This window comes from Gobio gobio, assembly GCF_949357685.1.
Source record: "Gobio gobio genome assembly, chromosome: 5".
NCBI classification, from domain to species: domain Eukaryota; kingdom Metazoa; phylum Chordata; class Actinopteri; order Cypriniformes; family Gobionidae; genus Gobio; species Gobio gobio.
In genome coordinates, this window is record NC_137101.1 from 44,573,310 (window position 1) to 44,601,030 (window position 27,721).

At 44.7% G+C, this 27,721-nt stretch overlaps 2 protein-coding genes across 2 annotated transcripts in view; one reads left to right on the top strand and one right to left on the bottom strand.

Moving 5' to 3' along the window:
* LOC307126529 (uncharacterized protein) overlaps nucleotides 1–27,721 on the bottom strand; it is a 1,210,917-nt gene that overhangs the window by 897,344 nt on the left and 285,852 nt on the right. The window lies entirely within an intron of this gene.
* LOC307126242 (uncharacterized protein) lies at nucleotides 25,359–27,546 on the top strand. The gene is made up of 4 exons (XM_079816692.1): nucleotides 25,359–25,773; nucleotides 25,901–25,954; nucleotides 26,046–26,171; nucleotides 26,966–27,546. Exons 1-4 carry the CDS (start codon nucleotides 25,395–25,397, stop codon nucleotides 27,241–27,243), a joined length of 837 nt encoding a protein of 278 aa, XP_079672818.1. The 5' UTR covers nucleotides 25,359–25,394; the 3' UTR covers nucleotides 27,244–27,546.

Consider the following 27,721-nt stretch of genomic DNA (forward strand, 5'->3'; position numbering starts at 1 on the left):
GTGCAAGGCCAAACCGGCGAAAAGAAAGTCTCAAAATCCAAATGAATCAAATAGGATCGACTCACAAACGAGTCAATGAATGCATGCGCGTCACCTGATCCACAAATGCACGGATTACTTTTTGCACGTGGAAATTATGACACTTTACTACAAAATAGAACATTTATACTCACAAAAATTACTTTATTGGTACAAAATGCTTCACGTTAATGAAAATCTTAATTCTACAGACACCAGTTGAAAAGCATTTGTTTCAGTGTAGAAACGCACATTTGCAAATGTTTTAAATCGTTTACACATTAATGAATAGCACTGGGCTTGTTCATTGGTTGTTTGTGTGTGTGCGGGTCTTGAAATGCTGTAAACTGCGAAAAGGAAGTCTCAAAATCCAAATGAACCGAACGCGATCCACTCGAACAAGATGTCAATAAATGCACGCGTGTCACCTGATTCACAAATGCACAGATTACTTTTTGAATGAGCAATTTATGATTTATGAATGCAGAACAGAACATTTTTATTCGCAAACATGTACAAATCGCTGCACAATCATTTAAACCCGAATTCCACAGATTCAAATCGAATGGCATTTGTTTGTGGCTAGTAAGATACATTCATAACATTTATCTAGTACATGGATAATTGTGTGTACATTCATTAATCGTTTTGAGAGCCCAGTCCTTCGAACCAGCCGGGTCGGTGATGACGCGGGCCTTCTTGGGGTCTCAGAGGACGAGGAGGCCCTCGCCCCGGCCCCTGGACGTAACTTTTATCAGGGCAAGTAAAAGGCCCCTCAATAAGCCCCGGCCACACCAGAGCAACCCACCCTCTGTTAAGCCATATATATATATATATATATATATATATATATATATATATATATATATATATATATATATATATATATATATATATATATATATATATATTAGTGGTGGGTATAGATTAATTTATTTAATCTACATTAAAATGGCTCATTTGAATTCTGCCGAAGGCATTCAGACTATGTGTGCTCTTAAGTGATCGTTTGTCTTTTTGTAGTTTGAATAATAAATAACTTCTGTCCCTTTAAGACCTGACGCACGCATGGATCCCACTGTTCCTGTGAGCTGGTTATGACTGTGTTTACGTTAAAACTCATCAAGATGGGCATCGAGACATTTTTGAGTGTATTTGACCATTAATAAGCTGGAAAAGGAGCTAATTTTTGCACTTGTATGTCAGAGGCGGCTTTATTACGGTATGTGTGTGTGCGCTTCAGATGCGAGCGCGAAATCTGCGGGAATTAGTAGAATTAACATTATGTGCAACCCTGCGTGAAATTCAGACCAGTCACACCGATATTAACACGCTGTCATGAGGTAAAATCCAGCAGAACAGGCGGGTGCGTGTCAACTCGCTGTCGGTCGGAAAGGAGAGGAGAGCGCAGCTCATATCGATACTGTAGAAAATTAGTATCGTATCGTTTCAGATATTTCAGTATCGATACATATCGAAATATCAATATTTTTGACAACACTAGTAGGCATACACACACAGGTTCGAAGACTCGTTCTCTCGCCCCCTACAGTGCAACTCGGCTAGGTATACATCCGCACTAAAATATCAAGGTGAAAGTCATCATAGCTTGCGTAGTATAGACCCAGCTCCAAACCCAACTTTGAGAATAGATTAACGGCGATATTTTTTTTATCGGCAGATAAGAGTCTCACGTTAACACAGCAAGTTAACGGCGATAACGGCCCACCACTAATATATATATATATAAAATTACATTAAAGCCCTATATTTACACATACACTAAGCCCTATATATATATATATATATATATATATATATATAATTTCATTAAAAAGTATTAAAAAAACACTTTCCAACAGTGACACTCGCAGGTAAAGTTATAGCCTGAGCCCATTGAATTTTAACAGGCCCGCCAAAGTCACGTTATGATTAGACTTGGGACAGTTGTAGCGTGGTGGCATGGGGACGTAATGACATGCCATTAATCGAGCTATGTTCTATTACATGTAAAACGGGAACATGAATGGAATATTCTAAAAGCAACTCATGTAAACACCTTAATCAGAATATTGTCTTATTCAGAATAAGGTCAATAATTAGATTACTGCTGTCCATGTAAACATAGTCATATTTGCCCTATTGGCCGCTGGATAGTACATCAATGTCAACATATTGCGGAGGGCAACTTTCCCATAACTCTAATAACTGGAACTGAGAAAAATGCCTGCTTTTTGTGTTGCTTGGTGCTGCACAAATCGCCACACAATTGGAAACATTTACCTTTCACGAGTAAGACTGAACATTTGTGTCTGGTTGTATTTGGTCATTAGATGATTAGTAATAGTGAAGTTGGCCACCGGAGTCAGTCATACTAAAATAGCTAACTTAGCTGTGAAAGTTGATACATGAGTTGACATGATTTATATTATAGTTTTAGCTTATATTATATTTTAAATATAATAAGTACACTTCCTGAAATCTAAATATTCATCTATATTTTCTTAAAACCGACTTTTATGACAAGTACTCGCATCAGGGTAGGCGACTGACATATTGTGACTCTTAACAGTAATATACTAGTTGGCTAGCTAACTTTTCTCACACATTGATGGTTTCCCAAAGACAAAGAGTTGAGGAAACAGTGGGAAGTTGATGATTCCTGAACAGCTATGATTTCAGTGGTACATCTGCACTAACCGATTTAGCCAGGATCACTTGGAGCTCCTTTTCAATTCAATTCGAGCATCAGGTAGGGATTTCAGATTTTTTTTAATTATTAAAAATATATAATCTGAAAAGGGGCTACATCTGTATTAAAGGAAGAACTGCAGGATTAATCTTAAAAAAAGAATATTAATTCAAACACCTAAACTATTATTAAATGACTATAATTCGGCTATGTCTATCAAACCTTTGGATTACATTGAACTATTCCTTAAGTGTGTGTGTGTGTGTGTGTGTGTGTGTGTGTGTGTGTGTGTGTGTGTGTGTGTGTGTGTGTGTGTGTGTGTGTGTGTGTGTGTGTGTGTGTGTGTGTGTGTGTGTGTGTGTGTGTGTGTGTGTGTGCGTGTGCGTGTGTGTGTGGACTGGTAATCCCTACGTTATGGGGACAAAATGTACCCACAAAGATGGCAATATCCTCATCCTCATCCTTGTGGGGACATTTTTAGATCCCCATGAGGAAAACATCTTATAAATCAGACTAAGTGATGTTTTTTGAAAATGTAAAAATGCAGAATGTCTCCTGTGATGGGTAGGTTTAGGGGCAGGGGCAGTGTAGGGGGATACGCCTATGGAAAGTCCCCATAAAACATGAAAACCCAACGTGTGTGTGTGTGTGTGTGTGTGTCTTGCAGCTAAAAAAACATGACAGATTCAAGATTCAAGATTCAAGATTCAAGATTCAAGAGTTTTATTTGTCACATACACAGTTATATGTGTATAGGATACTGTAAGAGGATACTGACAGGGAACCGAGAGCAGCAGACCTAAAAAGTAAGAGTCCATGCCCCACAGCAGTTCCTCAGAAAATATCAGGATCAATGGTACAATGTTGACAACAAGAAGCTTCAGGGAATAATGTAGCTATATAGGAAGGCCTACATTTCTAGGTATTTTTTTTTTATTTATTTCGCCTATTTCAGGATGTGTGCCTATATAAGCTGATTTATTAAACAAAATGGAAATCCTGAACACAAACTTGGGTTTTATTCATCTCATTGACATCACATAATTTTTTAATTATTCATATTATTTAATTCAGACCTATATAACTTTACAGTAGTCTGTAACATTTCAGCACAATATAATGTGCAGTTAGCAAAGATTTTAACACTGAAATCATGGATGACTGACCAGCGTGAGTGTAGAGAAACGGGCGTTCATTAATAATTCTCAGTGTTGAGAAAATTAGACTAAGTTTTACTTTATTGTGTTAATGAACACATTATCAGAAGTGCAGGTACTTTCCCATAACTCAGGATATTTTAGCATGTGAAGGAAAACCACACATATAATGATTAACTCAGTCCCCCGAATGATACGAGCACACATCAGTGGCTCAAGGCTGGAAGCTTACGCTGCTGTTTTTAACCAATAATCAGAACAAAAAGCAGTTGAAGGATGACGAGCATAATTCAGTTTAATATAATTTATCTGACTCCATTAAAATTGTTGTTATTCATTAACCTCTAATTCTTTAAAGGTAAAAGTGAGCAGTCACTGAGAACCATTGAACAAGTGTGTGGGTTTTACCTGATCTCTGATCAGTTTTATACATTTGTAGATGTTTTAATTAGACATTAGTATAATTAAAATGCATAGCTGTTAATAGTCTCGTATTGGCCTATTTATCTAAACCATAAACAAGCCCTGACAATTGATACATTTAATATTAAGTGTCTATAGGTTATTTTTATGATTAGTTAATTGCACTTGAAATGTTTTACTTTCAATAAAACATCTGCAATATATTTTTAAAAGGTGTTTTTATGCATGTTTGGCCTGGGTTTTGTTGCATTTACACTGTTCTGACAAGCAGGGGCCGCCATGGAGATGGGTGTCGAATTGTTTAGAAACTTTGACACAAAGGCACATTTGCTTCAACTGTTTCAGTGTTTCACGAAGCCTCGGTCTGCACATCACTAATAATAGTCTCCTCGTCTTTGCAGATGCTGGTGACTGACAGACGGATGATCAGAACAGAAGAGGAGGGACAATGAAGGCCGACGACGATGAGGATCATACGTAAAAAAACAGGTAACGAGACAGGTAAGTAGAGAGTTTGTGATCAACAAGACCAGACCCTTGTGAGGTGGAAGGTGACTGCTTATGTAGGGAGTGGTGGCTAGCAGATGCAGGTGACGGAGGAGTGTGTGCAGAGAGGATTCTGGGAGTTTTAGTGCATGTATGTATCCATCCATCCATCCATCCATCTTCTTCCGCTTATCCGGGCCGGGTCGCGGGGGCAGCAGTCTAAGCCGAGATGCCCAGACTTCCCTCTCCCTAGACACTTCCTCTAGCTCTTCCGGGGGGACACCGAGGCGTTCCAAGGCCAGCCGGGAGACATAGTCCCTCCAGCGTGTCCTCGGTCTTCCCCGGGGCCTCCTCCCGGTTGGACATGCCCGAAACACCTTCCCGGGAAGGCGTTCAGGAGGCATCCGGAACAGATGCCCGAGCCACCTCAGCTGTCCCCTCTCGATGTGGAGGAGCAGCGGCTCTACTCCGAGTTCCTCCCGAGTGACTGAGCTCCTCACCCTATCTCTAAGGGAGCGCCCAGCCACCCTGCGGAGAAAGCTCATTTCGGCCGCCTGTATCCGGGATCTTGTCCTTTCGGTCATGACCCAAAGCTCATGACCATAGGTGAGAGTAGGAACGTAGATTGACCGGTAAATCGAGAGCTTCGCCTTACGGCTTAGCTCTTTCTTCACCACGACAGACCGGTACATCGACCGCATTACTGCAGAAGCTGCACCGATCCGTCTGTCAATCTCCCGTTCCATCCTCCCCTCACTCGTGAACAAGACCCCTAGATACTTAAACTCCTCCACTTGGGGCAGGAACTCTCCACCAACCTGGAGTGGGCAAGCCACCCTTTTCCGACTGAGGACCATGGCCTCGGATTTGGAGGTGCTGATCCCCATCCCAGCCGCTTCACACTCGGCTGCAAACCGTCCCAATGCATGCTGAAGGTCCTGGTTAGAAGGGGCCAACACGACAACGTCATCCGCAAAGAGCAGAGACGAAACCATGTGGTCCCCAAACCTGACACCCTCCGGCCCTTGGCTGCGCCTAGAAATTCTGTCCATAAAAATTATGAACAGAACCGGCGACAAAGGGCAGCCCTGCCGGAGTCCAACATGCACCGGGAACAAGTCTGACTTACTGCCGGCAATGCGGACCAAACTCCTGCTTCGGTCATACAGGGACCGGACAGCCCTCAGCAAAGGACCCCGGACCCCATACTCCCCCAGCACCCTCCACAGGATGCCGCGAGGGACACAGTCGAATGCCTTCTCCAAATCCACAAAACAAATGTGGACTGGTTGTGCAAACTCCCATGAACCCTCCAGCACCCTGTAGAGGGTATAGAGCTGGTCCAGTGTTCCGCGACCAGGACGAAAACCACACTGTTCCTCCTGAATCCGAGGTTCCACTATCGGCCGGATTCTCCTCTCCAGTACCCTGGCATAGACTTTCCCGGGGAGGCTGAGAAGTGTGATCCCCCTATAGTTGGAACACACCCTCCGGTCCCCCTTCTTAAAAAGAGGGACCACCACCCCGGTCTGCCATCCCAGAGGCACTGTCCCCGACCGCCACGCGATGCTGCAGAGGCGTGTCAGCCAAGACAGCCCCACAACATCCAGAGACTTGAGGTACTCAGGGCGGATCTCATCCACCCCCGGTGCCTTGCCACCGAGGAGTTTCTTGACCACCTCGGTGACTTCAGCCCGGGTGATGGACGAGTCCTCCTCTGAGCCCCCAGCCTCTGCTTCCTCAATGGAAGACGTGACGGCGGGATTGAGGAGATCCTCGAAGTATTCCTTCCACCGTCCGACAACATCCCCAGTCGAGGTCAACAGCCGCCCATCGCCACTGTAAACAGCGTTGGTAGGGCACTGCTTCCCCCTCCTGAGGCGCCGGACGGTTTGCCAGAATCTCTTCGAGGCCAGCCGATAGTCTTTTTCCATGGCCTCACCGAACTCCTCCCAGGCCCGAGTTTTTGCCTCCACGACCACCCGGGCTGCAGTCCGTTTAGCCTGTCGGTACCTGTCAGCTGCCTCAGGAGTCCCACAAGCCAGCCAGGCCCGATAGGACTCCTTCTTCAGCTTGACGGCATCCCTTACTTCCGGTGTCCACCACCGGGTTCGGGGATTGCCGCCTCGACAGGCACCGGAGACCTTGCGTCCACAGCTCCGAGCAGCCGCTTTGACAATGGAGGTGGAGAACATGGTCCACTCGGACTCAATATCTCCAGCCTCCCTCGGGATCCGGTCGAAGCTCTGCCGGAGGCAGGAGTTGAAGATCTCTCTGACAGGAGACTCGGCCAAACGTTCCCAGCAGACCCTCACAGTATGTTTGGGTCTTCCGAGTCTATCCAGCTTCCTCCCCCGCCATCGGATCCAACTCACCACCAGGTGGTGATCAGTTGACAGCTCCGCCCCTCTCTTCACCCGAGTGTCCAAGACATACGGCCGCAGATCAGATGAAACGACCACAAAGTCGATCATTGACCTACGACCTAGGGTGTCCTGGTGCCATGTGCACTGATGGACACCCTTATGCTTGAACATGGTGTTCGTTATGGACAAACTGTAACTAGCACAGAAGTCCAATAACTGAACACCACTCGGGTTCAGATCAGGGGGGCCGTTCCTCCCAATCACGCCCCTCCAGGTTTCACTGTCATTGCCCACGTGGGCGTTGAAGTCCCCCAGTAGAACGACGGAGTCCCCAGTCGGAGCACTTTCCAGCACCCCTCCCAGGGACACCAAGAAGGCCGGGTACTCCGCACTGCCGTTCGGCCCATAGGCACAAACGACAGTGAGAGACCTATCCCCGAGCCGAAGCCGCAGGGAAACGACCCTCTCGTTCACCGGGGTAAACTCCAACACATGGCAGCAGAGCTGGGGGGCTATAAGCAAACCCACACCAGCCCGCCGCCTCTCACCATGGGCAACTCCAGAGTGGTAAAGAGTCCATCCCCTCTCGAGGAGTGTGGTTCCAGAGCCCAAGCCATGCGTGGAGGTGATTCCGACTATCTCTAGTCGGAACCTCTCAACCTCACGCACAAGCTCAGGCCCTTTCCCCGCCAGCGAGGTGACATTCCATGTCCCAAGAGCCAGTTTCCGTGTCCAGGGATCGGGTCGTCTAGGCCCCCGCCTCCGACTGCTGCCCGATTCGCTTTGCACCGGCCCCTTACGGTCCCTCCCATGAGTGGTGGGCCCACGGGAAGGTGTCCCCACGTCGCTCCTTCGGGCTGAGCCCGGCCGGACCCCGTGGGGGAAGGCCCGGCCACCAGGCGCTCGCATACGAGCCCCAACCCCAGGCCTGGCTCCAGGGTGGGGCCCCGGCTGCGCCATACCGGGCGACGTCACGGTCCTCCTTCTTTTTGGCATCATAAGGGGTTTGTGAACTGCTCTTAGTCTGACCCGTCACCTAGGACCTGTTTGCCTTGGGAGACCCTACCAGGGGCATATAGCCCCGGACAACATAGCTCCTAGGGTCATTCGGGTACTCAAACCCCTCCACCACGTTAAGGTGGCAGTCCATGGAGGAGATACATATGTATGTATGTATATATATATATATATATATATATATATATATATATATATATATATATATTAGGGATGCCACAATTCTCAATATAATATTGAACCGTTCGGTTCGGCATTCACGGTTCAATATGCGCTTGTGAATTGCGTTTTTTTCGGTTTCGCATTTAATTAATTATTTTTCTACAAATTCTATCATTTGCCTCCATCCCAATACTGAACAATGCGACATACATTCACATCACACGCTAGTGGTAGAGTTATACTGACGGAACACTAGTTATTCACAATCACGAAAGTTCATTATTTGAATGCGTTTTAAAGCCTTGCCGGTTTCATTCGCGTGCGCGGTTTTAACATGTGCTTTTCAGAGCGCACGCACTAAACGCCTGTCAAACATGTGATTACTGGACTAAGTAGTCGTCTTACTGCGCTAATACTGTCAAATACACACAAGGTTAACATAAAAACAGTCGGTTATGTCTAAAGTGAAAGTAAAATCGCAATCGTGTCTGTATATTAGATGCACGCAGGTCTTAAAGGTCCCATGGCATGAAATTTTCATTTAATGAGGGTTTTCAACATTAATATGAGTTCCCCTAGCCTGAATATTGTCCCCAAGTGGATAGAAATGTTGATCGGTGTAAACCGAGTTCTGGCTGTCTTTCTCTGCCCTTGAGAAAATGACAGGCCAGACGAGCCAATCCTGACGTCTCCTGTTATGAAGTCAAAACAGTAAGGGTTACCTCCCTTTCCTCCGCCCAGAGAATTTGGCACGCCCAAGTGAGCGCTATATTTGTTTGTCCTCGAGAGATCATGGCTTTTAAACGAGCGAGGCATGCCAGTTGCTCAGTGTTTGGATGTACAAGTGAAAACAGAAGTCTTTTTTCAGTTCCTTCTGATCTGTGATCAGTGATTTCTTATGTGTAGCTAATTATTTATTATTCGTGCACACGCAGCGGCTTCTCTCTCTCCAGACAGAACGGTGTTTTCGTGTTTTCTATCTTGTGAGTCAGTGTTTTTGTACGTCCTCGTCGCATCTATCTGTTCTAAAATGTGCATACAGTCGTTTCTGCTCAACATCAGCAGAGTAACGTCTTTAGAGATAAACCTCACGCACGCCGAAGCTCGGCCTTCAACATCCCCGACCCCCAGTACTGCATCTGGCCCACAGCGGAGGCACCAAACGCGGCGCGAGATTAAGCAGAAGGGGGGTAAGTGTGAGCGTATCCGGCTAGGCTAGCCAGCTATTCCCACAATAAACTGGATTACATTCGATTACTGCTGTTGTGTCTTTGTTTGCGCTGTGTAAGTTACTCAATGCGCGTCACTGACACTTTTCATATGATAGGAACATATCTAAAAATAATGCTATTATCAACACTTACTCGTAACTCATTCGTCTCGACAGCTGTAATGGTACATTGCATGTGTTACAAAGTTGGTAATAATGATGAAGACGGACTCGGTGTGACTGGGACTCGTGTTTATTCAGAACTCTCAGATACAAACACAATAAACTCGCGCTGACAGCTCTCTCATAACTCAGTAGTTACTATAAATAACTTTGTTAGCAATCGCTCCGTCTCTGGTACATTAGTGATGTCCGGTTCGCGAACTAATCATTCTTTTGAACTGGTTCTTTTTAGTGAACCGAATCAGTTCACCAAATCGGACTGAATCGTTCTAAACGGTTCGCGTCTCCAGTCAGCGCTGATTTACTAAAGTTACTAACTTTCTGACATGAGTGACGGCCCCTCCGACTAGAAATAAACTAATAACCTGAAGTATATGCAGTAACTACAACAGTTCACTGAACTGAGATGTGCTGAAAACTGATGAGAAGTGAACTCCGGTCCATCCGTCTCTCTGGCAGCAGCTCGTGCCTGCTCGTGCCTGGTAGACCTCGTTAAACCACGCCCCCTCCGTTAATTTCACAACAGTGGGCGTTTTTACTGAAGTCTTACAGCAGACACGCCTCTTGAAACAGGGCATTCAGCCACAGGGCAAACATCAGTATTGAAATAATGCCTTTTATTTCTAAATTATGACGTTTTATGATGTAAAAATCATACTAAAAATATAAGTACACCTCAGGAAACATTATAAAATAATAGAAGAATGCCATGCCATGGGACCTTCATGTTCTTCGTGATCCCATTTTTCAAACTTTAGTTAGTGTGTAATGTTGCTGTTAGAGCATAAATAATACCTGTAAAATTATGAAGCTCAAAGTTCAATGCCAAGCGAGATATTTTATTTAACAGAAGTTCCCTTTCAAAGCCTACAGCGAACGGCCAGTTTGGACTACATCCCTGTATATCCTGCTTTAATGACGTCAGTAGAACAGTTTGTTGACTAACCTCCGCCCACAAGAATACTCAAAAAAGGGGGCGTGGTCTTGTTGCTCTCCCACGTGGAGAAGAGGAAGTGTTGCGTTCGGTTGCGTTTGTAGAGTGTGTTTGTCGCCATGTCGTCCAGACGCTGTTATTTTCATCCCGGAGTCAAGTCACCTTTGTTTGGCCTTCAGGGACACTGTACTTTGAGCGCATGCATCTCCCCGTTATGGTAAGAGGCGTGACCTTTCTGGGCAATGTGCGCTATGCTGCTGTTGAATCACAACACGGGAACCGCTGGCACAATCAGAACTCGTTACGTATTTCTGAAGGAGGGACTTCATAGAACAACGAAATCCTCAAGCCGTTTTGAGGACAGTGAAAACAGCAGTATACAGATAAGTAAATTGTGTGAAAAATACTGTTTTTTTACACACGAAACATGAACACATGTTATATTGCACACTGTAAACACAATCAAAGCTTCAAAAACACAGGGAAAAAGGGACCTTTAAATTGACAACAGGGCAGTAGTGAACACGCGGTCCTTAAAGTGACAGTTCACCTATAAAATGATGTCATTATTTACTCACTCTAATATTGTTCCAAACCTGTATTCATTTCTCGATGACAGAATTTTCATTTTTGAGTGAAATATCCCTTTAATGTTAATACAACAACAAAAGACAAAGACAAAATCACTCACTGCTCTTGACTGAAAAACTAATACAGTAGCTAAGAATCAGTGTATATTTTTATAGTGAAGTCTATGTAGTGTTTTATTTTTACATTAATTCATTCAATTTCATACTTAAATGCTGCTGTACAGCTCTGAACTGCCAGTGTAAATCTTTATATATATTTATTTTATATTATCCAATACACTAGGAATGTGTACAAGGGTTTTTTTTAAGTAAAGTTTTAAGTTTAAGGTAGGTTTTTCAATTCTTTTAAGTAAAATAAAGAAAGAGTATTGCAGTAAAAACGTCTTTTTTCTCTTTAGCCTCTTGCTGTTCCTGTCGCCTAAGAATAGAATAACAAAAAATGTATGTGACAAGCCATCAGAACCAAACCAAACCGAAAACCATGGTTAAAAACCGAGGTATGTATTGAACTGTGGACTAACTGTATTGTTGCATCCCTAATATATATATAAAATGTGTGCGTGTGTATTTGTGTGTGTTTTGCATTTTGTGGAAAGAACACAATCTGCGATTATTTCATACATAAAGGCATTAAAAAACTGCTAGATCTGCTTATTTCTCGACTCTCTTAGAAGTAAAACACAACCCTAGGTATTTATTTGATACAGTGACTAAATTAAGAAAAAAAAACAATATTCACAGCCCAATGGAGCAGTATCAGACTCATATTCTGACTAGAATTGAGTATGATGATGTCAGGCTAGTCTACTACATTATGACAGTGCATTGTAGTGTTTCTGAGGAAAATGTCCATTCATTCATTGCTCTAAAGCACAGATTCTAATTATTGGACCAAAAACTTCTGCATGTAGTAATCCGGAATACTGTGGAGCCTGGGTGTGCTCTTTAATAACAATATTTCATTTGAAAGCCACGTTTCTAACATCTGTAAAACTGCATTCTTCCATCTTAAAAAATATAAATAACATACAATATGCTCTCAATGACAAATGAGGAAAAGTAAGTTAATGTGTTTATGACCTCAAGACTAGATTATTTGATCTGCAATGACACCAGCTGGACGATGACTGTTGGCCTCCTGTCTGCTTTCTGCAGTGTTTGTAGCTCTGTACAGCTTTGCTTTTGAATTTCTATTTGATATCCTTTCTTTGTTATTTTTATACTGCTAAATATAACTTACTCATCACCATATGTTGTTTAATATTGCCTATCACATTTAATTTGACATCGCTAGCTTTTAATCTAAATCACTATCACAACGCGTTAGCATTTCACTAGCTTGTTAGCCTGCTATTAGCCTCTATTGCCTTTGCTAGTCCATCAAACAACTGTGGTGAGTTGGATTAATCAACAAACACGGTAAGCCATGTCATCTTCTCCTTTCATTGTCACTTGCACTGCATGCTACATGTTCAGTATATCCTTCTCCATTGGCGAAAAGGGCTTCACATGTGATAATGTAAGGAGATAGTCAGGCTGATGGAGAAGATTTCAGAATTAGAGACACGGATCCAGATTTTATCTGAGAGTAGTGAGGATGTAACAGCTTTAGACACTGATTTGGATGCGAATAGCTTAGTGAACTCTGTACATTGTTCGGTTCCGGCTGTAGAGCCCGTGCAGCAGGGAAACTGGGTGATGGTGAGACGGCATAGTCGCGGATCAAAAAAACACTCTTCGGTTCCGATTAGAACATCAAACAGGTTCTCCCCTCTCAGTGAAGCACCCACTGAGTATCCTGTTGAAAGTGCTCTAGTTATTGCCGATTCTATTACACGGAACGTGAAAATAGAGACACCAGCCACCATAGTCACATGTTTACTGGGAGCCAGAGAGCCTGACATCAAAGCAAATTTAAAAGTGCTGGCTAATGCTAATCGTAAATTCTCTAAGATTATTATTCACGTTGGCACAAATGATGTTCGACTTCGCCAGTCAGAGATCACCAAAATTAACATTAAAGAGGTGTGTGAACTCGCAAGTACGATGTCAGGTGAAGTAGTTTGCTCTGGTCTCCTCCCTGTTTGCCGGAGTGATGAGATACTCAGCAGACTATCATCACTCAATGGCTGGTTGTCTAAGTGGTGTCTGCAAAATAACATAGGGTTCATAGACAATTGGAAAAGCTTTTGGGGCAGACCTGACCTGTTTAAAAAGGATGGCATCCATCCCTCCTGGGGTGGTGCTGCTCTTCTGTCTAGTAATTTGGCACATTTTTCACCTAGATATTATCATATAGAGACTGTGTCTGTTCCCCGAATTAGTAAATACAAAAAAACATCAAAACCATTCAACAGTAAAAATTTAATTGATGTCCAACAAATAAACAACAGATATAATACAGATGAACAATTGATAAAGCTCAGGTTGCTGAATATTCGATCCCTTTACCCAAAAGCGCTAATTGTTAATGATATTATTACAGATAATAATCTAGATGTGCTGTGTTTGACAGAAACCTGGCTAAAACCTGATGACTACATTACTTTAAATGAGTCCACCCCCGAAGATTATTGCTGTAAACACGAGCCACATCTGAAAGGTAAAGGGGGAGAGGTGGCTGTAATTTATAGTAATATCTTCAGTATTACTCAGAGGTCTAGTTTCAAATATAATTCCTTTGAAGTTTTGGTGCTTTATGTAATGTTATGTAGTGTAATTAATAATAATTATTATTATTAAGTAGATTTTAAGTAGATTATTTTTAATCAGTGCATGATTAAACAACAGCACCTAGATTGTACATCAGGATACCTTAATATAAAGTTTACCACAATTCAGTTCAGTTTCTAAGTTGTCAGATGAGACCAAACATAAGTTACAATGGAAAAAAACACATCTGACCTGTGAAGCAAAAGTGAAAGTTCTGTCACCATGTACCTGCTTTAAATGGATCAATACTGAAAACAGATTCAATACTGATAAGAAAAGCACAATAATTTATTGATAAAAAAACAACAACTGTAAACCACTTAGTGATTTTGCACCATTTGACTAGAATCTAAATACACAGCAATGGCAAACAAAGGGCAAAACGAGAATAGTAAATAGTTGTGCACAAACACACAGTAATATTACATACAGTACACTTTTAGACAGACTACGAACCAAAACAGAGAACTTTTACAGAAGAATTTATCAAAGATAAATGCTTATCATACACTGTTAAACCTTGCTGTAGATTTCTGGGTAAATAACTGTAAAATCGCCAGTATTTAGCTTTAACATCATTGAAAGGTATTTTACTGTGATATGAGGTAAGGTTATGCCACACTAATAATAAACTAGAGTACTTTACTTTCACCCTCCATTAAGGGAAATAACTGTAATATTAACTGGTAAATTACTGGGGCCCGTTTCAGAAAGGAGGTTAAGTGAAAACTCTGTGTATGTTAACCCTGAAATAAGGGAAACTCTGGGTTCTCTTACGAGAGGTTCTCTCGTATTGCGTAAGTTCCTTACGCTACGGGAAAGTATTCTTTCTTCGAGATTTCTGAAAAACCCCAAATTATCCTTAATTTTGTAACATTGTCAACGCAGTGCGGCAGCCTGGCAGACCATAGCAGGCTATTCCAGCGTGCTATTGGCTGCTCTGCTGGCAACTGCAGCAGCCTATCGGTGAGCCCGCGTGACGTGGCGACCAATGAGGGCGCTTCGCGCCCACCTGGCTTCATTTGCCTACAGGTGGGGCGTGGCCACGTGTATATAAGCAGGGCTCACGGGCTGCATATTCGATTTTCTTTTCTTCAGCGAAGCCCTTCGCATCGCTGGATCTGGAACCCGCCGCCGTGACCGCGCAGACAAGCAAGCAGAGGACAGCGCCTGAGGAAGCCGGCAGCATCGCGCCACCTTCAGCCTTCCGTGCCTGCTCTGCTATCCGGCAGCCCCATATCCTTTTACGCTCAAAGTGTTGTCGCCGCTGCGTCACACTTTTCACAAAAAGAGCCGAGCGTTGATACAAATGTCTCGTTCCACCTGCGGCTCGTGTCACGCGCAGCTCAGCTCCGGGGACCGCCATGTGATCTGCGCTCTCTGCCTGGGCCGTGATCACGCCGCCGCCGCACTCCACGCTGGCGGATGCCAAGAGTGCGAAGAACTGACGATGTCGACCCTGCGGGCTCGACTCGTCCTGTTCGAAGATGATATCCCTCCAGTCCCTGCCACGCCGCGCAGGAAGAAGCGCCGCTCGCAGCGGACTCCGGAGTTCGCAGAGAGAAGCTCGCCGGAACCTTTCCCGCCCGCTTCACTCTCGCCTTCCCCGCCCCCACCCCAGGCCGCCATTGCTGTTGCCGCCTCCGGGGATGAGGCGGATGCGGCCGCGGAACGCGCCGACAGCTGCTCCATCATGGCTTCCGACAGCGAGGACTGGTCTTCCGCGTCCTCTTCAGTCCGGGGCTCCGGACGCTCTCGAGCGGGTGAGGACGCCGAACTCTTGCGCCTTCTCACCCGGGCTGTCGAGCAGCTAGGCCTCGAATGGGCCCCGCCCAAGGTGGCAGCGCCGAACCGACTTGACGGATGCTTCCTAAACAGTCGCCGCCGTGCGCCCACCTCCAGGACTGCACCCTTTCTGCCGGAGCTTCACGAGGAGCTCGCAAAGTCCTGGAACGCGCCATTCTCCGCAAGGGTCTCGTCTCAGGCTTCTTCGACGCTCTCACAAGTTGACGGCGCGGCCGAGAAAGGCTACAACGCTATCCCTCCGGTGGAAGAGGCGGTCGCAGCGCACCTTTGCCCACCTTCTGGTTGGCGCTCAAAGGCTGCCCTCCCGTCTAAGGCCTGCAGAGTGACGTCATCGCTGATCGGCCGCGCTTTCGCTGCCTCCGGTCAAGCTGCGTCCGCTCTGCACTCTATGGCCGTGCTGCAAATCCTCCAAGCTAATCTCCTCCGCGACCTGGACGAGAAATGCTGTGACGCTGAGTTAATCACGGATTTGCGAAGCGCGACGGATCTCTCCCTTCGCGCCACCAAGACCGCAGCACAGGCCCTCGGACGCTCTATGGCCTCCCACACGGTAGCTGAGCGCCACCTCTGGCTCACGCTCGCGGACATGCGAGAAACAGAGCGCGCGGCCTTCCTAAACGCCCCGCTCTCTCCGTCTGGGCTTTTCGGACCAGCGGTCAAGGGGATCGTCGACCGTTTCTCCGAAGTGCAGAAAACGACGCAGGCCATGAACCTTTTCCTGCCTCGACGCCCCGGCGCTAGCAATAGCTCCGCTGCTCGCCGTCCTCGTGACCAGCCAGCAACGAGCTCCGCGCAGCGCCCAGCGCGGCCCCCTTCGTCTCAGAGAAGACCGAGCGGCCGCCCCAGATCGCGCTCTTCCAGCCGTGGTAAGCCGCCTCCACCTCGGGGCCCCCGGCCTAGGATCACGCTGAAGCCCGAGCCTCCAAAGTCCTCCTAGCAAGAGGCGAGAAACGACGGTTAAGTCCCGCCGCGGCCGGACCACCATCAAAACTCTTTTTCCTGTCAGCCCCCACCACTGTGGCTGCTGCAGATGGATTTCACGCAGCCAACGAGCCGGCAAAAATGCCTTCTTGCCTGTCAATAACCGCCGTTTTTACGGCGAACCAGAGAAATCACAAAAGTTGCATTATTTCTGGTCGCACGGCTCGCGCCGTATGTGTTTCAAATGCAGTAAATGTGCCCACTTTTCTGTGTTCACCCCTGCACACAAGCACTATAAACCCTGTGTCCCCCACTCACATAAAGCGGCCACCGGCCGCTCGAGTGCTAGAGTTAGGTCACGTGTCCGCTTGTTTGCGTCCACGACTAACCACAACACGCGCTGTCACACAGCCACTCTTAACCGGTCATGTTCCACGCGTAAGAGTTGTGCCCGCTCAAACGCGCTCACACATTTTCGCGAACATTATGCCTCAGGCGCCACGCGCCGCGCCACACACCATTTATTTTCCGCCCAGGGTGGCCGGAGCGATGAGTGTAGGGCCGCACACAAGCCACTCCCCGCTCGAAGCGGCAGAGATGCAGTGTGTAGGGCGGCCAGCCATCGCCAGCGATCGGCTGGCCCACAGCACAGAGAGCGCGCGCACTGCGCCCGCCCCTCCTATAAGGGCCGTCAAACCCGCGAAGCGCGGCGTTTCGAGCCCGGAGGCCGTTCTATCCCGTGTGGCGCACGCGAGAGCGTGGGAAGCCATTCCAGGTGTATCAGAATGGGTGCTGAAAACAGTGAAGCACGGCTACACTCTGCAGTTCGCTCGCCGCCCTCCGCGCTTCTGTGCGCGTACAGAGACGAGAGTGAGCGAGGAAGTAGCACATCTACTTCGAGCAGAAATAGCCACGCTGCTGTGCAAAGGGGCTATAGAACCGGTTCCCCACTCTATGAGCGAGTCAGGCTTTTACAGCCGGTATTTTCTCGTGCCAAAAAGGGATGGGTCGCTCAGACCGATTCTGGATCTGAGGCGTCTGAACAAAGCTCTTATGAAAAGATCGTTCAAGATGCTCACGACCAAGCAGATCCTCGCGCATATTCGCCCGAGAGACTGGCTAATCTCCCTAGATTTGAAAGATGCATATTTTCAAATCAAGATAACGCCGCGTCACAGGCCATTCTTACGATTCGCCTTCGACGGCCAGGCTTATCAATACACCGTCCTTCCGTTCGGCCTGTCACTAGCACCCTGTACATTTACGAAGTGCATGGACGCGGCCCTCGCTCCTCTGAGAAATCGAGGGATGCGAGTATTGAACTATCTGGACGATTGGCTCATCCTGGCGCAGTCGGAGGCCGAGCTCCTCGCCCACAGGGCAATGCTGCTCAGCCATCTGGACAGCCTAGGGCTCACGGTCAATTGGACCAAGAGCTCATTAGTGCCCACGCAATCAACCTCATTTCTGGGTTTGAATCTGGACACTGTGGCAATGTCAGCCCGCCTGTCACCCCATCGCGCGGGCCAAGTTCGGCGCATGGCTGCGTACTTTCGGCCGGGCAAAATCGCACCTCTCAAGCTGTTTCAGAGGATGCTGGGACGTATGGCCTCAGCTGCAGCTGTGCTCCAGCTGGGCTTAATGCGCATGCGCCCGCTGCAATGCTGGTTAAACGCCCGAGTGCCTCACAGGGCCTGGGCGTCCGGTGGCTTCAGGATCAGAGTGACTCAGGGCTGCGTGTCAGCCCTAGAGCCCTGGTTAGTAGCCGACTGGTACCAGAGGGGAGTGACGATGGGAGCCATCTCACACCGCAAGGTCATCTCGACGGACGCCTCCACCACGGGTTGGGGCGCCGTTTTCGAGGGCAGATCAGCCTCGGGCCTTTGGTCGAGCGAGGAAAAACTCCTACACATAAACTGTTTGGAGATGATAGCGGTAGAGAACGCGCTCAAGCAGTTTCTCCCGCTTATACGAGGACACCATGTGTTAGTCCGGTCGGACAACACCACAGTGGTGTCCTACGTGAACCGGCAGGGCGGTGTCAGGTCCAGAGGTCTGGGCAATCTGACAGAACGCCTGCTCGTGTGGGCACACAGCTCGCTGCGCTCGTTGAGAGCTGCGCACGTGCCGGGCCACCTCAATGTGGGCCCGGACAAGCTGTCCAGGGGCCTCATTCTCCCAGGAGAATGGTCCCTGCACCCCCAGACAGTCCAGCTGGTATGGCGCCTGTTCGGCAGAGCGGAGCTCGACCTCTTTGCAACAAAAGAGAACGCCCGCTGCCCGACGTTTCTGTCCAAAAGCGAGGATGCGCTGTCCCAAACTTGGCCCAGCCTCCCGCTGTATGCTTTCCCGCCGATTTCCCTATTGACCCAGGTCATAGCGAAAATCAGGGAAACGCGCCGTCCGGTGCTCCTTATAGCACCGCGCTGGGAGAACCAGATTTGGTACCCAGAGCTGGTGAAGCTGTCGCACTCACCCCCCTGGCCAGTTCCGCTGAGAGCAGACCTTCTCTCTCAAGCAGGAGGGTCAGTTTGGCATCCCCATCCAGAGCGATGGTCTCTGCATGTATGGGTGACCAACGGATACCCGTTGACCTGCCCGAAGGGGTTATGAACACGATTTCACACTCTAGAGCCCCCTCGACGAGGCGGTTATATAGTTCTAAGTGGTCGGTGTTCACTGAGTGGTGTGTTTCCAAGGGATTGGACCCACAGCAATGTGGGGTCCAGCGGGTGCTCTCCTTCCTCCAAGAGCTTTTGGAATTGGGCAGGTCCCCTTCCACGCTCAAAGTGTATGTGGCGGCTATAGCAGCGTTCGCTCAGACGACGCTAGGTAGCACGCTAGGAAGGAACGAGCTCATTGTCCGTTTCCTCAGAGGAGCCAGACGGATGAATCCCCCGCGGCCCCCGTCGGTTCCTATATGGGATCTGGCCTTGGTCCTAGAGGCCCTGAAGGCTCATCCCTTTGAACCGCTCAAGACGGTGGAACCAAGGTTCCTTTCGCTAAAAACCGCGTTTCTGATAGCTCTGGCTTCAGTGAAACGCGTGGGGGATCTACACGCGCTCTCAGTGAGCCCGACGTGTATGGAGTTCGGTCCTAATGACTCTAAGGTCATTCTCAGACCGAGGCATGGTTATGTCCCCAAAGCGATCGGCACTCCCTTCAGGGCGCAGATTATCTCCCTCTCGGCTCTGCCAGCATCCGATGAGGGGGACGGTGGCAATTTCCTCTGCCCTGTCAGGGCATTGAGGGTTTATGTCACACGCTCCGCCGCCTTCAGGCGTTCTGAGCAGCTATTTGTTTCGTTTGGTGGGCGCACTAAAGGTCTCGCCTCCTCGAAACAGACTCTGTCCAGGTGGATAGTGGACGCGATTGCAACTGCATACGCTTCCAAACACCTGCAGTGCCCGCTAGGTGTCAGAGCACACTCCACCAGAGGCATGGCCTCTTCGTGGGCTTGGGCCAGAGGGATTTCCATCCACGATATCTGTATGGCGGCAGGCTGGGCCTCCCCGTCTACGTTCGTGAGATTTTACAATCTGGAAGTTCCTGCCTTACAGGCGAAAGTGTTATCAGTTCAATAGGGCCGTTGGTTCTGCCCAGTGATTCTGCGCAGACATAGCTCACATACTGGTAGTAAGTTCGGTACTAGGCTCATGTGAATTTGAAGGAGACCGGCGGTGCCGTTCCCTCATTTACGAGACGAGCTGTTGTGAGTTTGAAGGTGACCGGCGGTGCCGTTACCTCACTCATATAACAAGATATTGTGAATTTGAAGGCGACCGGCGTTGCCGCTCCCTCATTCATGAGACAAGGTGTGGTGAATTTGAAGGAGACCGGCAGGTGCCGTGCCCTCATTCATGGGACAGGGTGTTGTAACCACCCGTCGTAAACCACCCGTCAGTTCGAATGAAGTGTCTGTATATGTGGTGGCCCGTTTTTCTTTACCGGCCACCCTGCCCGAGCAGTGTTATGGTCCCCGGTTCCCTGGGATACATATGCTGTATGCGAGGCGCGCACGGCGTTGACAATATGTTCCCGTAGCGTAAGGAACTTACGCAATACGAGAGAACCTCTCGTAAGAGAACGATACTCGGTTACTTAACGTAACCTCGGTTCTCTCTAGAAGAGGGAACGAGTATTGCGTTCCTTGCCGTGCGCCCCGCGGGCTTTTACGCTTCAGAACTAAGAAAACCGAATATGCAGCCCGTGAGCCCTGCTTATATACACGTGGCCACGCCCCACCTGTAGGCAAATGAAGCCAGGTGGGCGCGAAGCGCCCTCATTGGTCGCCACGTCACGCGGGCTCACCGATAGGCTGCTGCAGTTGCCAGCAGAGCAGCCAATAGCACGCTGGAATAGCCTGCTATGGTCTGCCAGGCTGCCGCACTGCGTTGACAATGTTACAAAATTAAGGATAATTTGGGGTTTTTCAGAAATCTCGAAGAAAGAATACTTTCCCGTAGCGTAAGGAACTTACGCAATACTCGTTCCCTCTTCTAGAGAGAACCGAGGTTACGTTAAGTAACCGAGTATCGTTTTCTGTTTCAGAATGGGAGGTATGTCAAACCCGAGAAAGCAGGGTAAGTCAAGCCCGTTTCTAAAAGAGAGGTAACTTATACTCAGAGTCAGTTACCAGGGTAACTTACTCTGTGAACCTAACCTGGTCAGAAGCAGGTTTTCTTTGGTAAACCCAGAGTTTCTTTCGTTCTCCTCCCCCTTTTTTAAAGCACCAGCTGTGTTTAAATAGTTTATTCATTCATTCAAACTGCACAAATGCTTTTTTTACTGAGTATTTTGGTCGTATTTCAAGTACAAATATCAACAAATTATAAATTTAATCTAAATCTAAAGTAAGCAAAGTTTACTTAAAACAAATTAAATTATCTGCCACTTGACAAAAATACATAGTGAGAAAAGCATTCTTTGCAGTGGAGGTACATTCATTCATTGCTTATATTTTCATCATGGGGACACTGTCAAGCTGACAAAAATGGCATGTCCTTTTATACAGGAAGGATCCTGACGTTCACTTGATAAACCTCTAGAAGTAACCTGATAATTCGAATTTCCTTGAGGATTTCCAGTGGTTGGATGCATTGATGACACTCATATTCCCATCATCACACTTTCTGGAAACGGATTACTGTATGGAATGGAAGGATACTGCCAGATGGTAGTACAATATATATGCCATAACCACCACCACAGCTGTTAAATACATTTATTTACAATTTTTATGGTCATCTTTATTTCCTACAAATACTTTATTCTTTTTCCTGTTGGATGTTAATATTCTTCTTCCATCTCCTCTTCATCTGTCAGTGGTGCTGGTGTTTGGCTGGCCTGAGTAGAAGTCAAATGTTTAATGTCATTACCCTAATTAATAAATGTAACAAGTGGGATCAGAGAACATTTCATTATGTGAAAAGAGCATAGACCTTTTCACATTTCTGGGTTTCTCAGAGCGGAAGTCGTCATAGGGTTAACTTTTATAGCGGTGAATGAAAGAATAAATTAAATATATATTTTTTGTGTCCCCATTTGCTCAAATAGCAAAAGAAAAACTCCACAATAGTGATTTAACAACTTTCAAAAAGAGGGAAAAAATGTTTGATAACGGAAGTGGAAAGAGAGAAAGATGTTAATTTTCACCATCACTCCCATAGACACTGTATTAGAAACACTCTCACAGCAGCGGTAACTTGTTTTTTGTAATATGATGCAAAAGTAATATAATACAAAGTATTAGTGTTATAAATGTACATACATTTAAAAAAAATAATACAAAAAACGTTCCAGGATTTATGATATTGATGACCATTAAAACACGTCATCACTGTGAAAAGGGTCTATGTGGGAAAAGCTGCTGCACATTGGACACTGAATGATATTTAATTAATATGTCAAATGTTTGTAAAGTCATTAAACCAACACCCATGAACATTTTATGCTTAAAGCTTTACCTGATTGAATTGTGTTTTTATTTTTCATTTTTAGCTGCTGCCACATTCTTTTTTTGCTTTTTGGATACCATGAAAATTAAACTTAATTAAAATAATTCAGATAATTCAATAATAAAACTTACATATTGACCCGGAAGTATGCAAACATCTTTTTGTTGGGGCTGTTGCCATGGTGAATCGTAATTTCGGAGCTCCATTGATCGTGGCTTTTCATACTTGGAGTGCATGTGCTTAACTCAGAGTCAGTCTACTCAGAGTTGATTAAACTACCTCAATTCAGCTGTTCTGAAACCCAAAACTCAGAGTTTCCCATCTCAGAGTAAGTCAACTCAGAGTTCAGGTTTAAACTCAGAGTTGGTTGAACCTCCTTACTGAAACGGGCCCCTGGTCTACATTCCCATGATGCATTACGTCACTGTTTATTTCAAACTGTTTACATCTTCAGTCAGAAAACAAGGATTAATGCATTAACACACAAACACATGCATTTGAGCACACAAATACATACACAAGGGATGAATGTTTGAGCCTAAACGAGCAGGTGTCACCCCTTTGCCTTGATTATCTTGGAGTTTGTTTGCTACTGAGCGTGCTGTGTTGAGAACTCCAATAGCGGATTTGTATGTAAAATGAATCGCACAACTACAAGTAAGTAAACGATTCAAATATTTGTGTTTTTAAAATACAATGCAAAGTTAGATCGTTTGCATGCATGGTTTGAAATAGCTTCCTGATTAGCAAGTTTTTTAGCCTCTCCTCACTAAGTAATATCCCTTTGTGTAGATTGAAGCAAATTAACTCTTGCTGATAAAGAACTTGCTTTATCATTGTTTTTCTTGGTTAGTCAGGATTTGCCACAATGTACAGATGCAAACTTTGCAATTTGCCTTTTCGCCAATAACTGTTTTTTTTATACACATATAAAACAACACGAACATAGGGCAAATTTTTTCCCTAAGAAAACTTCAACCCAAATGTCAGTGGAAAATGAGCTACATCTACCAGTCACACCAAGGCTCATCATGCTTTGTAAGTATGAAATATATGGTACATAATGAATGTGTTTTGGCAGTTTTTATGGTGAGTTCATATTTCAGGAGATAGCCTTCTAAATTAATCTAAGTGGATGATCAGCATTGAGGGGAAAGTGACACATTGCATTGATGAGCAGTTAGATTTCTCTGCGGCTTTCTCAGTGTTTTTCAGCATCTTCTATGTTTTTAATATTAAATACCAAGAGTCAGCCTGTGCCATATTAGAACTCATTCAAAGGTACATGTTAAAACATTCTGCAATAATGTAACATGATTTTGCCACGGTTGTGCAATTTTTTTTATTTTTTTATTTATATATTTTTTTGTAGTATGCTGTTGTTTTTCTGAACTGTTTGATTTGTTACTCCATTTCTAAAATAGTTGTTGTCTGATTTACTCAACAGGTTTTTAGTGAGGATTAATCCTGAGGGGACAAAGTGTGCTTCCAAAGCTGGAACTAGCCGTAAAACTGGGTCATCTGTTCAAAGAAAGATTCAAAACATAAATCCACATGTACATACATTTTTGCAGAGGCTCACCGAATTTGAGTGGAAAACATGCAACTAATTGAAAGCATTTTTGTTAATGTTTTACTTGTAAGGACATAAGAAGGTAATTTAATTTATGTTAACATAAATAACCCGAGGGTCATTGGTGGCTGAGATATAGATTTTGGTATCTATAGATGTTGTTTACTTTTTTTGGTTAGAGGGCAGGATTTGACATGTCTTGAAAATATTTGTGTGTTTCATATTATGTTTGTTGATATTATTGTTATGAAGGAGCTAATTTTTTTTCTCCTTTTTTTTTTGTGTGTGATTCTATTAAGTTGGGCAATAGATAAACATCTAAGTAATAAAGTGAATTTGTGTAAAGATTTAAAAGTTCATTCTATTTTTAAAAAATGAAGTAACATGAAAGAATGCTTCATAAGTTTAAGAGTACCACAATGAGTACTGCATTATAAATTATTTAAATGTATATGCAGTATGTTATTACTGTACAGTAATTAACTGAAACCACTGCTGCCAGTTATCACCTGTAATGCCTGATTTACGGTATAAAACTGGCAACACTGTTGCCAGTTAGTCACTGTAACAGATTCTTTACAATAACTAGCTTGCAACAGTGTTGCCAGTATTTTACTCATAAAAAACCTGGTGAGGTTTAACAGTGTACGCCATAATAAGCTCACTGCACCAATTCACTTTCATCAAATGATACATGCACACATTTATTTACATAGCTACTGCTGACAACTGTGTTCTGTAAAGCTTTAAAGTTTTAATACAAAAAAAAAAAAAACTTATACTGTATGGACAGAGGTGTGTGTGTGTGTGTGTGTGTGTGTGTGTGTGTGTGTGTGTGTGTGTGTGTGTGTGTGTGTGTGTGTGTGTGTGTGTGTGTGTGTGTGTGTGTGTGTGTGTGTGTGTGTGTTCAGGGACATTAAGAACTGTGATTCTACTGTAGTTTTACTCCTAGAACCAGGAAACCATCATTTTGGTTGAGTTTGCTGAATTTCAAGGACATGAAAAGGCGGACAGCTTACACCTGTGAGGCCTTGAGAAGGATCTTGGAAACTTTGGGAAAGTAACAACTTGTGTCAATATAAAAAAAGATTAGAACCTAACTTGAGCTGTAAACAACATGAGTATAAAAGGACATGAGAGGCTGTGGGGATGACAGAGCAAGAGCTGGAGACAGACATCAGTGAAGAATGAAGGGTTTAGTGTGTTTACTGCTGCTGTTGGAAACCTTTGTGTTTGTAGAAGGAGGACTCAATGAGAACGAGATCAGTCAACAGCTCAGCTCTGGGGACAGAAGACAGAATCCACCTCAAACAGACACTTTGAGAGCTGAAACTTCAAATGAAGGCCAAGAATACTGCCATCTGTGCTTCCCTGACATCCATGCAGCCCTGAGAGAACTGACCACCACGGTCACAGAGCAGAAAGAAAACATCAGAGAACTGACCGCCTCGGACACAGAGCAGAAAGAAAACATCAGAGAACTGACCGCAACGGTCACAGAGCAGAAAGCAGACATCAGAGCTTTAGAGACACGACTGAGAGATGAGATGAACAAGAAAAATGAGGGTACCGCACCAAAACATTCACTCTTTTATCAGTATGCATTGCATAGTGTAAATGTCAGTGTAAAATATGTTGTCTATTACAATAATCAGTGTGAATGTCATTTAACAGAATCTTTATTCTTTCACAGAAATGTATAATCTTATTCTGAGTCAAGTGGAGGAGTTGAGGCAGGAGAACAGAGGTGAATGTGTGAATGATGTTAAATTCAGTGAATACATTCTCAGTGTAATACAGTAATATATCACAATATTGCTTCTGTTTTTCAACAACAGACAGCGCGATTGCGTTTTCAGCTGGGCAACCTGGCTATGGATATGTTGGTCCTTTTACCACTGAGATCACACTAACCTACAATAATGTCTTCACAAACATAGGGAACGCCTACAACCCAATTACAGGTATTTATCAATGAAATGGAGTCATAAATAGGCCCAAACTGAATCTGTGCACGCAGAATTCCGCAGAAAACTCCACAGTAGTGCCCGTCAGTTGAGAAACACACACAATCGGGTGCATGGTGAGGGATAGTAGGCTGTGCTTATTGGTGTGACACTTTTTTTTAGTGAGAGAGTGATATTTTAAAATGTCTAAAATAAAATTGACCACAGAAGAGTTAAGGAAACGTCACTTGTCTGCAAAAACGACTTAATTATAGCTATTAAAAAGTTTTTTTTTCTTTACTTTGGTAGGTCTTTATATATTTTGCTCTATTGTTTAATGATATGAAATTGCTTATTTAATGATTTGTGTACAATACAATTGATAAAGCAATATTTTCTCACACATCTTTTAGTGAATGTACTATAATAGAGATCTATCTTTGTTTAACAAGCAAGCTGTTCTATTTGTATTTGTATTGAAAAACCTTAACTAAAAGTTAAGAAGTGAATATTTAATATTTTATTTGTAATGTTGCCAGTTCCAATTTTCTTAGATCTTTTTAACACATTCAAAAAATTCAGTGCAGAAATCACAAAAAAAAAAAATCCACAGATTCCTTGTGGCCCTGGTCATAAACCCGGTTTATAGTAATGAAATCCCTTCTGCTCCATTCAGACCTCTCTGATGTTGTGTAATGTGTGTAAGAGAATTAAATGATCTGCCATCATTCAAAACTATTACAAAGTGTGTTTGGTAATTAATCAATCCTACAGGAAACAGCTGATTCTGTATCTCTCGTTGTTTCATTCAGGTATTTTCACAGCCCCATTGAAAGGAGTGTACATGTTCAGAGTCTCTGTTTATGGTCATGGTGGAATTGCAGCAACTGCGGTAATTGTTAAGAATGGACAGCTGATGGTTTTAGCACATGCTGATCAGACTCAGCTTGCGATAAACTCTTCGAATGGAGTTGTGTTGATTCTGGAGGTTGGAGATGCTGTCTATGTGAGACTTCAGCCTGGCAGGAGGATTATTGATAATGGGAATAACCACAACACTTTCAGTGGTTTCCTGCTGTTTCCTCTTTAAGAGAACAGGAGCTTTGTAGAATGTGATTCCAGTAATTCTGAACCTTCAGCATATGTCATAAACATATGAACCTGTATTAATGAGGAATAATGTGTGTTTGAAATTTGCAATAGATTAGACCGATATACATGTATGTTTGTATAAAGAGTTTCAGCTCATAGTAAGGCAGGACCCATGAACATCACATGTGACTCAGAATTGTTTTGTTAAAGCAGTAAATCTAGAATGTTAAATAATACATTTTAAGTGTATCTTGTTACTTATCCTTGATCTGTATCTCTTCATCCTACATAAATAAATGAGAATAAAGAGACATTGTGGCATTTTCTTTTCTTCACATTTTCATGAATATTTCCCAATCAATGCTTGCTTTGAAGCACTCATGATATCATATTTATCAGTCCAAATTTTCGATCAAAATAACTGATTATTTCCAGAAGTGTTTAAGAGTTTTATTTATAACTAGACCACATTTACC